Source organism: Astatotilapia calliptera, chromosome 3 (genome assembly GCF_900246225.1).
Source record: "Astatotilapia calliptera chromosome 3, fAstCal1.2, whole genome shotgun sequence".
NCBI classification, from domain to species: domain Eukaryota; kingdom Metazoa; phylum Chordata; class Actinopteri; order Cichliformes; family Cichlidae; genus Astatotilapia; species Astatotilapia calliptera.
The window spans coordinates 32,495,572-32,512,641 of NC_039304.1; the positions used below are offsets into that span (position 1 = coordinate 32,495,572).

Sequence of the window (17,070 nt, forward strand, 5' to 3'; positions counted from 1 at the left end):
CAAAAAGTTGATTCTGTTCATCTGGATGTAGCCAATTCGGTGGAAGAAACATTTTGTCACTCATTCAAGTGACTTCTTCAGTTTCAGCTGTCTGCAGGTTTCCCCAACTTTATAAACAGTACCTTTGCACAATGACTGAAACTCGCACCACTGGCGAGTAATGGGCTGTGAGGTCAGTTTCTAGATGATTAATATGCAAATTATCGTTACCATTGATCAACAACCACCGATAAAAGCTCATTGATCATTGATCAATCACTACTGATCTGAGAACATGAGTACCATTCACAGAGATTTAGGGAATGTCTGCAGTCACAGCGTTGTAAGATGGTGAAAGATGTACCCTTAGGCCCCCTCCTCTATTCAGAGATATGTAAATGGCCTCCTTGACTCTGCGCTCAAACCAGCGTTCCTCCCTGTCCAGGATGTGTACATCCTCATGGTTGAAAGAGTGGCTACTGGTCTGTAGGTGTGAATAGACTGTGGAGTCTTGGCCTAACGAGTTAGCTCTTCTGTACTGTGCCATATGCTTCGCCAGAGGTTGTTTAATATATGTATATATGATACAATGTATAAATCATGGCAATCCTCCTATATTACTCTACTTTGTGCCGGAGGACCAGATCCTAGGGGTAGACCCTATTTTGGCGCTGCATGTTTTAGGATTTAAAATCCACAGAGATGCAGCGTTTAGAGAAAATGCATCTCAACTGTTGTATTATTGTAGGGTCTATTTTACAATATAAATCTCCCTGAGTCGACTGTGTTGTGATTTAGCGCTGTATAAATAAAATTGAACTGGATCGATATTCCTGACACTTAGGGTTTTCACTTAAACAGCAGTTGTCCTTCTTCTCTCCTGGATCACCTGGAGCTTTCTTTAGGTGCTTTCCAATGTACTGCTGGGATAAGCACATTTACTCAGGGCCTTCTTGATATGATGTTCTTCTGCTTCCCTGGCCGCTGTGTCTGTGGACATCTGTGTTCGCTCTGTGTTGTGGCATCCTAATGACACCCATTTTGTGCTCCAGTTGATGATGAGAGTCAAACTTTAAAAACACTGATCACTATGCATTGCTTTATGGTACACATCAACTTTTAAAAGTCCCTCATACTGACAGTTCAAAGAGCAATCACACTTGGTCGCTGCAGAGAGTGGTCCTGTTGCTGAATTTGGGGTCATCCTGTAATCTCTTTCGAACGCTTCCGTGAAAAGAGATGTAACATCATACGAGACCATTCTTTCATCTGCCTCCATAATGACCTCTCTCATCTTCTCAACAACATCCAAGGTGAGTGCCTTCCTCTCTTCCATGCTGATGTTGGATGCTGGGTGCTTTGGATTGCTAAGACAGGCCGAAACTTTCGTCCACAGTTGCTCTGTTTCCACGTCTGCAATGCTGTTGTTTCGAATTGCTGTTTCTGTGTATCAGGGGCTGGGACTGTGACACAGTATTTTGAGTTCATTTTGTATTTTTGATTTCTTATAGTTGAGTGCTATTCTGGTTTAGGTTTTCATCTATGTCCCTTTGTGTGAGTCTGCTCTTGTTCTCTGTGTCAGTATGACTTGTATTTCTTGTCTGTGTGTTTCATGTTATCAAGCCCGTGTTGTCATGTCTACAAGTATTTTCTTATCTGGATGATTGACCACGCATCAAAGACAACATGACAATATGTTGTATAAAAATGATTTCTTTTAATAAACTTATGATAAACTGCTGTTATCTTTTGTTATGGGTTTCCTTTGGGCCTCACCCGTGCACGTTTGAAAAGACAGATCTAAGGTCTCTGTGTTTTATTGCTCCAAGTACTTGTTTAACGAATTGTTTCCTCTAACATCTTTCTAATTATAACTTCATCATATGAAACCAAAAACAATTTTTTTTATATATTGCAAATGACAAACACTGACGTATGAGAAATACTTTTTATGCAAAGTCACATCACAGAGCTAAAACATTGCATTCCCTGTCCATTATTTCTCAAAAAAGCAAGTCACATTTCACAAGTTCAGTTTTTTAAAGCAAGCAAAGTGTTTTTTAACTGTATCTATTGAATTTGAAAAGTTTTACAGTACATGATGGCATGACAATTAGTTTCACTGTACAATGTTTGCAGTAATTTAAATTGAAAGATGAGCAGAAGGATTCCTCACAAAATACAGTATTGTGAGCCTGTTTTCAATGTCTTGACCACAAGTGAGGGAACTATATGAGTGATATTAGACACAGCAAGCTGTTTTTATTCGATCAATCAAATGTAGTAGAATGGACATTTCTACGTACCATGTTCACTCCTAAAACTATCCAGAGGATCTATAGATTTCATATAAATTAAATGTACAACTACATATGTGATCTTTTTTACTCTGGTAGGGTTGCGCCTGCATCAGTCCCAGGACGCGGACCATCTGCAGCATTTTCATTTATCATCTGTTTGTATTTGCTCTTGAAGAATCCAGCCTAGGAGTGAAAAAAAAACCCCACATAAATGTAACAATCGTGCATTAAAAATGAACAAAAATAATCAAGGTATATGAGTAAATATAATAACCATTAAACTATTTTCAACAGGATATGTTCTCTAAAACCTTTATAACTGATTAGTTGAAAAAGTGTAAGAGGAGTCTTTCACCTTATACAGGCCAGCTGTGAGTAAGGCCAGAAAAGCCAACCCTCCCAGACATCCTCCAACGATCTCTTTGGTGAAATCTGGCTCAGGGTAAACTTCTACCTCTGCCTCAATCTGAGAGATGAAGTGACAGGATGTTGATACCAATGAAACTCTTAATAAGTAAAATGAGAGAAAATAATGTGTACACACCCTGCGAACAGGAGGACTGTTGTCAGACCCTGTTGAAAAGTAGATGTACTGGGTTTTGTCGTAATCAAGACTGGCTGTGCTGGTCAAGAGGAATTTAGCAGATTGAAGTCCAATCTAAGAAAAAATGTAAAGCTTAACAGTTGTAAAAAAAAAAAAATCTTTCATTTAACCCCAAAATCCCTCCAGTTACCTGCTGTATCCATCGTGAACTAATGTTGGCAGAGATTTTGTACGTCGTACTCTGCAGTCTTTCCAGGAACGTGTTGCACTTGAACACTCTGCATGTGGCTACAGAGCAGTCCTGTGATTTAAAGAGAAGATGCAACACAAGCTGTGATCCAGTGTAATGTGATTTTTGTTTGTTTGTTTAAATCTACAATTAGGTTAAATTTGAACAGGTAAAGTGCAGAGACATACTTACCACCACTTTATCCTTTTGTATCTTCGTAACAAAATCTCTGACACTTGGTTCTTCCTCATCTCCTTTCTGACAGTCTGGAATCTGACATATGTTTGATTTAAGTTTTATTGGTCTTAATTTTACCATATGCATCCATCCACAATAAAGTTATTTGTAGTTTCAGCAGCTAAAACATATATTACATAAATATTACATGTAGACTGCTCAAATCCACCCAAATGTCTTTTTCACCAAGCCTCACTGGAACCCTGATCACCACAGTGAAATTAAGCGCTCTGATATCATTTGTGACCTAAATGAATGAAGAAAAGGACCAAATGAATTAGAGTTAGGTCTAAATCATACAATAAACTTTTAAAGAGGATAGAAGTTATAGTCTAAGGAGCTTGGAAAGAAAAGCATCTGGACTTCTTTGAGTTGCTTGAAGACGTTTCACCTCTCATCCGAGAAGCTTCTTCAGTTCTAAGGTCAAATGGTGGAGAGTCCCAGATTTAAACCCAGTGGGAGTTTCCCCCCAAAGAGGGACAAATGACCCCTGATGATCCTCTACCTAATCACATGAGCCAAGGTGTGAAAGTTGGTACTGGGTACTCTCCCTTTAAAAGAGCCAAAAGCCTTGCTTTTCACTTCCTCCATGTAAAGGTTGGCTACAATAAGTGACACGGGGGTTTACGACACCAACTGTCTGCCATCTATAATCCAGTTTTGAGATCCCTTCCCAGACGCCTTAACGCCCACTTACATCCTGGGCCATCTGACCTCAGGAAATCACATGATAGGGTGGGGCCAGGTTTCACAATGAGCTCACCTGAAACCCTGGCTGATTGTGACCCACACCCGCTTTCACACCTTGGCTCATGTGATTAGGTAGAGGATCATCAGGGGGTCCTTTGTCCCTCTTTGGGGGGAAACTCCCACTGGGTTTAAATCTGGGACTCTCCACCATTTGACCTTAGAACTGAAGAAGCTTCTCGGATGAGAGGTGAAACGTCTTCAAGGAAACTCAAAGAAGTCCAGATGCTTCTCTTTCCAAGCCCCTTAGACTACGATGACCTGGATGACTGAGAACCTTCACAGACAGAAGTTATATTTTACCTTAACAGACTGTTGGACTGGTTTCTTCAAATCGTTCTTCCCAAATGTGAAATTGTTATAGCTGAGTGAGCTAAACAGACATTTTTTGAGGTTTAAATATACATTATGTAATAGAACATTTGTTACTGTGTGATTTCTTTTGTTACAAACATAACAACACACACCTTTCAAATGTCATAAAAATGCTGTATTTTACATCAATCGATTTCTTTTTGTAGAGTTCACTTGTAGATGCATGCTCCTGATTTCCACTGAAAGAGAAAAGAAAAAAAATCTGTTCTGTATCTGTGGTGCTGTTGCATATATTAAGAGTATCTATACCAAAGCAACAGTACCTGGTGGCATTTGCAGTGACAAAGATCTTCCTCTCAAGTTGACTATTGGGTTCAATCCCATAGGAGACAATTAAGGAAGCCTTAAATGAATGAGAGAAATGAGTGACTTCCCTTTGTCTTTAAATTGTGCAAAAGTCAGAAAAAAGAAAGAGATAAAAGATGTTCTGTACAAATACAATTAAAAAAAGAAACAAACCCCAGTTTTGCTCTTGAAAATTGGCTTGTCAATAGTGCAGTCTGTCCTTCCTTGTGACAAACCATCTTCACTGTCCAAGGAGTTGCACTCGATTCGTCCCTTTATTAGGAAAAAAATGACTGCTGAATGGATTGGAAGAGCAGCAGATCAGTGATGAACTAAAACAGACTTGATCATGATGCTTTACCTGCTGAATCGTAAACTTCCTGTAGGAGAGTCCAGCTGGGTACGTGAGAATAACACGGCTGTTGTAGGAGTTTTCTCCTCTATTCTCCACTGTGACTGTGACATTCAAAAGCTCTTCAATACCCACTTTAAGCTCTGAGGATCTGACAGAGTACAAAGCCCGATGAGAACAAGGCAAAACAAGACAAGACTAGAACCATACTAATGTCACAGTATTCCAAATGTAATGCACTTTGAGCTTTGATAAACCATGTTATTTTCCAGCTCAAACAGTAAGGTAAATTGCTTTGCTAAGATACTGATGCTAAAAGTGAAAAAAAACAAAAACATTCGTCCATTCTTAGTGAGTTAACATTCTAATACTTGCTGGTTCCCCATATGGAAAAGAAATAGAAAAAAACGTATGAAAGACTTTCATCAGATGTGGCCTACTTCATATAGTGAATCATAAAAGGCTTATATGATTTACTCATGAAAGTGGACACTTTCATATATTGTTTTAGTAAGTATCCAAAACATACAAGTTTCATTTATATAATTATTCCAGGGATCTTATATCTGTTTTCACTCTTGTATGCTTTTCATACAAGTTTCACACAAGACAGATACAAATTGTATAAGATTTATATACATTCTCAGTGACCGTCTTATTGCTGTCCGTCCTCCCGAATCCACCCCATATGGAAAAGATAAATCTTATAAATTTGTATCTGTCTTGTGTGAAACTTGTATGAAAAGCATACAAGAGTGAAAACAGATATAAGATCACTGGAATAATTATATAAACGAAACTTGTATGTTTTGGATACTTACTAAAAAAATATATGAAAGTAATGAGAAAGTGGCCACTTTCATTAGTAAATCATATAAGCCTTATATGATGCACTATATGAAGTAGGCCACATCTAATGCAAGTCTTTTATAAGTTTTTTCTATTTCTTTTCCATATGGGTAGCACAAAAACAACAGTGTCATCAGTTTCAAAAATATTAATAATGGTTGTATAAGGACAAGTTAAGTGACATTAAGTACAACTTGCAAATAACAACACATTTGAAGAAAACAAGACGCACAAGCAAAGCTTAAGTTTTGTACAGTGGTATGCAAAAGTTTGGGCAACCTTGATAATAGTCATTATTTTCCTGTATAAATCGTTGGTTGTTACAATATAAAATGTCAGTTAAATATATCATATAGGAGACACACACAGTGATATTTGAGAAGTGAAATGAAGTTCAGACTGGCGACCTGTCCAGGGTGTACCCTGCCTCTTGCCCTATGACAGCTGGGATAGGCTCCAGCGCCCCCCGCGACCCTGAAAAGGATAAGCGGAAGCCAATGGATGGATGGATGGAAATGAAGTTCATTGGATTTACAGAAAGTGTGCAATATTGTTTAAACAAAATCAGGCAGGTGCATAAATTTGGGAACTGTTGTCATTTTATTGATTCCAAAACCTTTAAAACTAATTATTGGAATTGAACTTGCCTTGGTAAGCTCAGTGACCCCTGACCTACATACACAGGTGAATCCAATAATGAGATAATTTAAGGGGGTCAATTGTAAGTTTCCCTCCTCTTTTAATTTTCTCTGAAGAGTAGCAACATGGGGGTCTCAAAACAACTCTCAAATGACCTGAAGACAAAGATTGTTCACCATCATGGTTTTTAGGGGAAGGACACAGAAAGTTGTCTCAGAGATTTAAGCTGTCTGTTTCCACAGTTAGGAACATATTGAGAAAATTGAAGACCACAGACTCAGTTCAAGTTAAGGCTCGAAGTGGCAGACCAAGAAAAATCTCGGATAGACAGAAGTGATGAATGGTGAGAACAGTCAGAGTCAACCCACAGACCAGCACCAAAGACCTACAACATCATCTTGCAGCAGATGGAGTCACTGTGCATCGTTCAAGCATTCGGTGCACTTTACACAAGGAGATGCTGTATGCGAGAGTGATGCAGAGGAAGCCTTTTCTCTGCCCACAGCACAAACAGAGCCGCTTGAGGTTTGCTAAAGCACAGTTGGACAAGCCAGCTTCATTCTGGAATAAGGTGCTGTGGACTGATGACACTAAAATTGAGCTATTTGGGCATAACAAGGGGCGTTATGCATGGAGGAAAAAGAGCACAGCATTCCAAGAAAAACATCTGCTACCTACAGTAAAATATGGTGGTGGTTCCATCATGCTGTGGGGCTCTGTGGCCAGTGCAGGGACTGGGAATCTTGTCAAAGTTGAGGGACACATGGATTACACTCAGTATCAGCAGATTCTGGAGACCAATGTCCAGGAATCAGTGACAAAGCTGAAGCGGCGCCGGGGCTGGATCTTTCAACAAGACAACGGCCCGAAACGCTGTTCAAAATCCACTAAGGCATTCATGCAGAGGGACAAGTACAACGTTCTGGAACGGCCATCTCAGTCCCCAGACCTGAATATTATTGAAAATCTGTGGTGTGAGTTAAAGAGAGCTGTCCATGCTCGGACGCCATCAAACCTGAATGAACTAGAGATGTTTTGTAAAGAGGAATGGTCCAAAATACCTTCAACCACAATCCAGACTCTCATTGGAACCTACACGAAGCGTTTAGAGGCTGTAATTTCTGCAAAAGGCGGATCTACTAAATATTGATTTTATTTCTTTTTTTGTGGTGCCCAAATTTATGCAGCTGCCTGATTTTGTTTAAACAATTTTTGCACACTTTCTGTAAATCCAATAAATTTCATTTCACTTCTCAAATATCACTCTGTGATATATTTAACTGACATTTTTATTGTAACAACCAACGATTTATACAGGAAAATAATGACTATTAACAGGGTTGCCCAAACTTTTGCATCCCACTGTAACTGTGCCTCACCTGGTGAAGTTGAAATCCACTTTCAGGTTATCAATGCATTTGTTATCAGTGCCGCAGTTGATCTCAAACCCTAACTGTGGAAGAGAGCATGATGGAAAAGTACACATTATAAATTATTTAAAGACTAAATAAGTGGTTTTATGGTGATCCAATGTGCTACCACATGTAGGTCTACGGGCAATAAAATCAACAAAATAAAACTTTACAAAGACAGAAAGTACAGTTAATATATACACACAAAAAACACAGTTAATAACTGCAACCCTGCACAAATTAAAAGGACTTTGAGTCTGTTTTGTAAACACAAAGCCACAGTAACAGAAACCCTTTAGCACACTTCTAATCTAATGGTGGGAACAGTTCAAAAAGCTGCTCCTGATCTGATGTGAGGTTTTTTGAGAGACTGAGGAAGCAGTTGTTCTGGAGTTTTATGAACCAAAAGAAGGATTTTTATTTAAATTTTTATTTATAAAGAATGAGAGCATGATGGTAAAGTGTAAAATGCATCATGGACAGAAACAACTGCATTATGCTGCTAACACAACTTCAGCTCTTTGCAATCACCTGCACAGACAACATGCTGATACAAGTACTCAGAGTTATGTTAGCTGAGTGAATGTCGACCTCAGGTCAGCAGCAAGACCCTGAAGTTCAACATGTAACAAACTGATAAGCTGTCAGGCTGCAGCCTCTGCTTCTACCTGTTCATGTTTCTAAAGTAGAATCACCGTGGCGATAGCTTGAAAGTCTCTTTTTGCAGGGTTTCACATTTGCTTTTTGCTGTCAGCTTTGTATTCATACATAAATACTAAGAGGAAGGTCATATGTGTGACTTAAAAACACTTTTTTTTTTCTGTTTGATATTTATTTCTGAACAGGCAGAAGGCCTTCATGGGCTCAGCTTAAAACATGGCGTCACTGCACTAATGATGACTCATTTACTTCAAGTACTTGCACAGAAGTCGCTCAAAGAAGTATCAGTCAGTTGCATGCCTACAATAAAATTGATTCAGTAAAGTTAAGAGCAAACCTAAAAGTTTCTCATAACTTCATAAAGACTAGCCTCAGTTGGTCAGCTAATAGGGTTTTTAAAGGTTTACTTACAGGATGAATGGTTGTTGTTTGGGCCTGCGGGGCAAGACTTGGTCTGAGGTTGGTGTTTGAGGCCGAACCATCAAACGTGAATTTGAGCTCATTGGAAAGTTGGTTGAGAGCGTCTTCGGGGCAAGCCTGCAAGAAGAGGTTTAGGTTCAATGTTGGAGGAGTCTTAAAAGTAAAATTAATTAAACAAAATCTTAAGTTTAATGACTTTTAAGGGCTTTATTTTAAGATTGCTATTAGATCTTACCTCAATGAGGAATTTTACAGGTGAACATTTTTTTATTCCTAAGTCAACAGTAACTGATCCAGACTGCTCTCGTTGTTTCCCACTGATGTAAGCTCGGTTGTTTGGAGGCTTGCGAGTGGCATCCAGTGTTATAGTGTAATCAATCCTTGCTCGAGCTAAAATAGAGGAATAGAATTTGATTTTAATGTTGCAAGTTTCAATACAATAAAATTAAAATGATGTGCAGTGATTGAGAAAAAGAGAGAAGGATGATTAACCTGTGCCGACTGTAGACACTCTGCTCATAGTCAAGCAGATTTCAGCTGTATTCTCTAATGGTTTTGAGCAGTCTACATTCTGTGTAGGGATTTTGTTTGGGCTAAACGATACCTCAGCTCTCACCATTACTATGGGTCTTGATCTGGAAAGTAAAAAGAACACGTGTGAAGGACATGGCAGATGGCTGCCCCTGCCTGAGCCGTGTTCAGACAGAGGTTTCTTCCTGTTAAAGGGGAGAATTTCCTTTTGGAAAGAGAACTTTTGATTTTATCTAATTGTCTGGGTTAAGCTGTGTGAAAGGGAAAATATGGACCTGAGAAATGATATCTAAACTGAAAAGGCAGCTTTAATGCTGAATACTTTCAAAACAAAAACAAAAAAAAAAAGCAAGGGATTCAAACCAGAAATCACAGGACTTATTTAAAGGGAATATGCAACAAGGAACAGAGGGAGACTCAGACAGTATAAAACATCAGATAATGATGGAGATTGGAAACAATGAAACAAAACACAACTGAAAATAATAAACAAATTATTCAGAGAGGTAAGTATGAGAATAAAGGGAAACACTGGGGCGCACTAGAAAGTCAGAAACTAAAAACTTAATAAAAATTGAAGTAGGTCTAAATCATACCCCAAACCCCAAAAAACAGAAATGCTGTAAATTATTGTTAATGATTTGTGTAATAATTTAACATAAATCATTAAAGCTTTTAATAAAATATATTTGTAAATGTGCCATTCTTATAATAATGAACTTTAGAATGTACCTAAATATTTGACCATTACCTGGACTTACCTCAGTAAGGCAACTCTACCCTTTGAACCCACCGCTAAGTCAGGCAGTTCATCACCACTCTGGTCAAAAGACGACTGACTGATTGACATGCCAAAGAACTTCAGTCCTGACTGGACCTCAGAGCCAGTAATTCTCTGAAATATTTTAATTAATCAGATTTCGTAAAATATTGACTTTACTTGATAGATGAGTTTAGACATCTTTGTGAGGTCTTTGATGTTGTGTACCTGTGAGTAAGTAGGACTGATTCTTTCGCCTCCTTCACTGTGGAATATGTAGACACTGCCTTCACCATTATTCTCCAAAGGTGCTCCAACTGCCAAATCCATGAATCCATCTGAGTTTAGATCAGGCAGCACAGCAAGAGAAGAGCCGAACCTTCCTTTGACAGCTGCATGTCCTCTTAGTACTAACGGATCATCAAAATTACACTCCACAATCTGAAAGCAGGAGAGTGAATATTTTATAGTTAATAAAAATTTGACAAATAAACCGATTAATTTAATTGGATTAGATAAAACTGTGATTTACCAAACCAGTTAGTCTGCAAACATAAACTCTTCCCTCTCTATCAGGCTCCATGTACATTGGGGCTGATATGAAGATCAGATCAGTGATGTCATCATTATTTATGTCCATGGTACACACCTCTGCCCCGAAATATTCACCAGTCTGATACTGTGTAAGGAAGATATGATTATTTTTGTATCTGAGATCATTTCTATGGAAATTATAATTTAATTCATATCTGTCTTAATACAAATGCATACCTGTGATGAAAAGGGCTCAATCTTTTGGTTTTTCAAGTTTTCTCTGTTAACAGCAAACACAACTCCTCTGTGTTTATATCTTGGAGCACCAACAACTGTCAGAGAGCCATGCCAGGATTTAGCAATCGCCATGGAGTAACCTAGAATTTTGGTTTTCAAAAGGAGAAGGCAGATTAAGATTCCTGATTAATCCTGTTAAATTATGTCTGTTATGCAAACTCTTCAGTGTGTTTGTGTCAAAGAATTACAGCAGAGCGGTTTATATACATGATCACATGTGTATGAGTTAGATTGTTAAAGCTGTAATATTCTTACCAAGATAGCTGTCAGGCTCCAAAGACACATCCTCATATGTTTTCACCTTCTGGCCTCCAGTTGTGTATTGCACGTAGCCTCCCTTCCACTGGTTTGCACCAACAATAGACGTCTGAATTCCCTACAGTGCAGACAGGAAATACATTTTATACACAATTTATTTTACATTTAAAATCTGGAATGTGTTTAACCTGTATTTGCCATTAGAACTTAAAAACTGCCACAAAGGCACATGTGAATCTTTCTTTCTATGACTAGACTGTCTGGTGAGTTTCAGGTAGTTTTAATTACCTCGGGCACATAAACTGCACTGAATCCCTCTTGAGACATTTCCATTTTCAGTGACTCTCCACTGCTTTGAGATCCTGTAACAGAAAAATAAATGAGAAGGTAAAAGACAGACACGATGAGTCAAATTCAATTTGAAGATTAATTTCTTTTATTATGCTTCAAGTAATTATTTAACCTCCTAGGACCTGGCGTCCACATATGTGGACATCACATTTTTGGTTATTTAGACTCAATTTTGCTCTACATGGGCCTGATATCCACTGACGAGGACATTATACTGCTACTGTTCTATCAAAATTTTAAACAAATATCCTCATATGTGGCTCTTATTTTTCTTAAAAACAAAAATAATGTAAAAAAAATAATCTGGCAATTCTTTGTTTTTTCATTCATCTGGCCCCAATATGCCCAAATATCAAAGAGAAATTAAAAATGCATGTCGTGGAAGAGTTCTGGTCTTAGGAGGTTAAAATTTTTTTTTTACAGTTTATTATATAACTACTGAGCATTTATTGCTCATTTTACAAAATGTAAAGTTACATTTGCTTTTACAGGTGACTTTACTGAATACAGTACAATAAAGTTAATACAATGTACTAATTTTAGTTGCTTCTTATTGTAGCATTTTACACAACAAATGAAAGTTAACTGCTTCAATTCCAGAAGGACACAGATCCTCATAATGAATGTGAAAAAAATCCCTTGTGAATAAGTGAGCGGCTGAAAGTAGCATTTATTACAGTGCAATTATTTTAATTTTTGAAACATTTACAGGAATTTTAACAAAGTTGTAACAATAAATTTATGTTTGTACCTTCGATTGAGAAAATTTTGTCCTGCAGATTCTGTCTTATTACTTCAAGTGCGTCGAAGTTCTCCACTTGAAAGACGTGTTTGTTTGAGGGAGACGATGCAATGGTGCGCAGTTCTCTTTTGGCATCAGGGTTAGCAAATGCATTCCCCACCTTGTTGACAAATATGTTTGAGTCCTCATACTACAAAAATTATTTGCTCACTTTATTAAAATACATTCGTTAAACTTCACTTGATTTACAAACAGGTTTTAAACTCTCTAACACTGAATAGAACCTAAATCCATGATAACATTTATGTCATGCTATGAAATAGTTTTTACACATATTTTTTCCTCTACTAGCTGTATTTGTATTACACACATATCTCATGTTTCCATTAGTAATTCAGCTTTTTCATTTAAGAGACTTCATTTAAATTTTACATGGTCAGTGAGTTTGGCTTTGATTTAAATAAATGCACTACATGTACATTATATGGTGCATATACAAATGTGTGGCCAGCATGTAACCAAAACTCCTAATCTTTGAATTCGGGTGTCTTCGGTCATATCACTACAGGCAAAAAAAAAATTCAATCCCTTAGCCATGCAGTCTGAATTTACAAATATTTGTGAATGAGTGAGTCATTCTAAAGAGCTCACTGAATTTAAGTGTAGTACTGTAATATGATCGCACTGCTGCAACAAGTCACCAAATTTTATTTGGTCTGCCTGTATATTTCATGATTGACTTTAAGTGGTATTATTCCAAAGTGGAAACATTTAGACAAAAGCTGTGCGACAGGAATTTCATAACATTGGTTTCTACAGCCAATAGTGCAGCATAATGTGACTGTAGTGTGACAACTGAATAAAACTCATTATTATAAAACTCAACATACTGCAGGTTTAAATAATGGAAGTACTTACCCCAATAGCAAATCGAACAATGTTTTTACTCTCTGCTAGCTGTGCTGCACCTCCCAGATCAGTCCGATCATGAGATTGTCCATCAGTAATTACTATCAAGACCTTCTTGACATTTTGTCTGGAACCTCTTTGTGGTGTGAAAACATTGTTCCTGTCAAATAAAAAAAAATCAAAATAATTTCAAAATATTGTTTTACAGTTGATCTTGTAACTTATACACAACCAGGTAAACTGCATTAATATTATTATTTCTGCATGTCATTCTCTTTGGCAATTTTTTTAACTTTTGCACAAATCAACCTAATACAAGTTTGTTTGTTTGTTTGTTTGTTTGTTTGTTTGTTTGTTTGTTTGTTTGTTTGTTTGTTTGTTTGTTTGTTTGTTTGTTTTTTCAAATTAAACTCAGCAAATATTTGAATTTAGCCAGTTGGGGCCATATCATCTTCTCTGTAGAAGATGACACTCTGAAGCACAAGTTTGTGTACAGTGTGTCTTTTAAAAGGCTTCCCTCAGTCATACAGTCCACACAGTACTTAATGTGATCAGATTTATGGAAAAAAATCAACTGGACAATAATGTATCTGCACTTCTTCACTATTATAACTGCATTATTTACACAACATATCTGATGGCCTCGGCTGTGTAAGTAGCTCCCTCCTGTTGACTGATGTCATTGATGTCAGTCTCCACTGATCCAGATGAGGAAAGTTTCTTAAAGTAAAAGTGAACCTCAGGTGAAGTAGAGAACTGGGAAACAGAAAACTGAAAAAGAGAGAAAAAATACTTAATAGAAATAAAAATGTAGCTATTTTATGTCTTTGCCATGATTTTACTGACAGAGGGACAACAGCTGCTCACCTGTGTGTCACTTGAGAGAAATGATTCGATTAGATCTTTCACAAATTTCTTCATTGTTTGAAAATCAGTATTATCTACACTGCCTGAACCATCCAACAGAAAGGCAATGTCTGCTTGTGTTCTACACTCTGTCAAAGAGATGGATTCAAAATTATATTGTTTTAAACTCATATAATGCAAGCAAAAGGATTTTGTACCTTGGTAAAGGGTCAGTGAATACCACACATTTAAACATAGTCCCTTTAAAGTGTCCCCTTCGAACATTTTAGAGGACATCACTAAATGTAATCAGGTACCAGGAGTAATGATATACATGGTGTGTGTGTGTGTGTGTGTGTGTGTGTGTGTGTGTGTGTGTGTGTGTGTGTGTGTGTGTGTGTGTGTGTGTGTGTGTGTGTGTGTGTGTGTGTGTGTAAGAGAGAGACAGAGACAGAGACAGAGAGGCAAAGACAATTTACTGTTACCTTGAATAGAAGAAGGTATGGGTGGTCTGATCCTTTTGAAACTTTCCATCTGAAAGCACACACCGTTGTACATGGTGATACTTCTGCAGTCCTTCGGAATGGTTGGACCACACACCTGAGAGGAGACAAAGCCAAGATGCCATAATTCAGCAGGTTGAGTATTTTTTGCCACTTAAACAATTATTAATTCTATATAAAATCAAACAAGAAATTCCGACACAACTCTTTAAAATCTGCTAACTTTTAGTCTATTTAAAGAAGAGAGAGGGAGGCAGAGAGATAGAGAGATATAGATATAGAGATAGATATAGAGAGATACAATCACTGGTAATGTCTGCAGTTAAGTAACTCACCACAGTGTTTTGTGCTGTCGGGTCACTTTTCATTGACAAACCAAGCGACATGTTGACTGCAAACTCTGGTGCTGTATTGAAAGCATTACAAATGTGTTAAAACACTCCTAAAATACACTTTGTGTAATGAAGAAAACAATATTCAAATTGAGAACTACAAAGTGCCACAATTCATGAATTGGCATGATAAATATTTTCAAAATGAAGGAACGCAAAACAAAACTCAGTTTTACTTTTCTTCGTCACTATTGTCAAAATTTAAGAAATGTTTTCTTGTTTGTATCAAGAAAACAGTTGGAAAGTTTATTTCATTTTTAAGGCTGAACGTTACATACTAAGATATCTAATATGGAAATCTACTGTAACTGTGATTTGATTTAAACAAATGTATGCGACAGGATCTATGGATATCTATTTTTATGGCAAAATACTATCCGAGTTTTAGCACATTTAGAAATGAATGGTTACCTACCTTGAAATTGTATATTTTGGCAGTTTTGGGAAGAGGTTTTGCAGCTGTATATTTTCCCTCTTCCGTTTTGTGAATGCTGTTCCAGTGGAGCACTGACGAGCAAACTAACAAAATAAATCCAGTCAATCATGTAAGTCTAGAAAGCAAACTCTAATTAAATAAACTCCATATGTCCATATAGCACAACAGAGATGGTAAATAAAAAAAAAAAGAAATAGCAGTAATGTTAAACATGCAGCTGTAAACCCGCTTTCAACATAACAATGCATGTCCTGACTTACTCTGATTGTCTTTGCACCACCTGGTAGCCAAAACCAGCAGCAGAGTTACTCAGGGTCTTCCAAGCCACGGGATCAATATTGAAACCAAGTGCAGCTTTTAACACTGAGAATCAAAGAAGGAAGAGCATCAATAACATTTTTAGAGCCACTGTAAAGGATGATAATGTCATTATAGCATCTCTAATTATAATTGTTTATATGCAGTATAAGAGTAAGAAGCAACTAATTCAGTCGATGAGTTGGTTTAATTCTTTTCTTAACTGCAGATTTCTTTCATTAACACTAGGAAGCGCCAAAGTCACATATCAATACAGAAACTTAAACATTTTCTGATATGATTACTGTACAGTGAAAATCTCATACCACTGCAACCATGCATAACAAAGTCTTTGTTCAGTATCAGTTATTTATTTCTGTTAAACAAAGTCTTCCGTTTTTTTAGATGTTAAAAGCAGTCAGTATGACACTGTATAATGCTAACTTGCATGCAGCAGTATTCAACAACAACAACAGCAGCTTCATGATTTTGTAGTTTCCAGAATCTAAAAATATTTAATATTTATACCTCATCAGCATGAGACTCAACTTCTGTTTCTTGTTATGGCCTTAGAAGAGTTAAATAAAAGACTCTCATAGGATCCCCTCAGCATTTATTCACTCTTGCATATGCTATTTACATTAAATATAAAATATAACCACAGTAGGAAAGTTGGGTGCAGTGTCAGAATACCATACAGTAAGTAAGCCTCACATTTTCTGTAGACCTCAACAAAACAGGCAGGTCTATATAATGACTTCATAACTTCATACAATGATTATTTTGGATTATTTCAGCTTGTTTTAATCAAGTTTAATCATTTATTAATAATCAAGAATTTATCTTTTTATAATGATGACTTATGAAATACTTTTTCACTCAGTACACTTCTATAACAGAGAAACATCTTGGTAATGAAGCTATTTTTACAGTCAGAAGTTACACATACAGTCACTGAGCTTATGGTAGTTTGGTTCACAGGGGATAAAATATAAGGAAATGAGCTCTACAAAAGTATTCCGAAAAATATAGGTACAGGTTCACTAACTAACAATCAATGTTAGATCTTAACCCTTTCACGCATAGTGGATTTCAATACACTGGACAGCTATTCAAAGGCTGTTTTCTTGTATTTGTGTCAGTGTTGATGGTTTACTTGCACATAAACCACTCTACTGGACACTGA

General features: G+C 37.1%; 1 protein-coding gene across 1 annotated transcript; it reads right to left on the reverse strand.

The window, feature by feature from the left end:
* Positions 1-1,674: 1,674 nt before the first annotated feature.
* On the reverse strand, positions 1,675-15,952 carry LOC113019300 (integrin alpha-X-like). The gene is made up of 29 exons (XM_026162913.1): positions 15,848-15,952; positions 15,567-15,670; positions 15,095-15,165; positions 14,742-14,856; positions 14,278-14,405; positions 14,036-14,181; positions 13,420-13,570; positions 12,511-12,661; positions 11,697-11,770; positions 11,406-11,526; positions 11,091-11,230; positions 10,852-10,998; positions 10,548-10,760; positions 10,321-10,454; positions 9,521-9,663; positions 9,264-9,418; positions 9,020-9,145; positions 7,916-7,989; positions 5,058-5,199; positions 4,871-4,969; positions 4,675-4,754; positions 4,504-4,590; positions 4,340-4,409; positions 3,438-3,536; positions 3,245-3,325; positions 3,014-3,124; positions 2,824-2,937; positions 2,635-2,745; positions 1,675-2,462 (listed from the first exon to the last, which is right to left on the reverse strand). The coding sequence occupies exons 3-29, from the start codon at positions 15,143-15,145 to the stop codon at positions 2,364-2,366; spliced, it is 3,162 nt and encodes a 1,053-aa protein (XP_026018698.1). The 5' UTR covers positions 15,146-15,165; positions 15,567-15,670; positions 15,848-15,952; the 3' UTR covers positions 1,675-2,363.
* Positions 15,953-17,070: the final 1,118 nt, after the last annotated feature.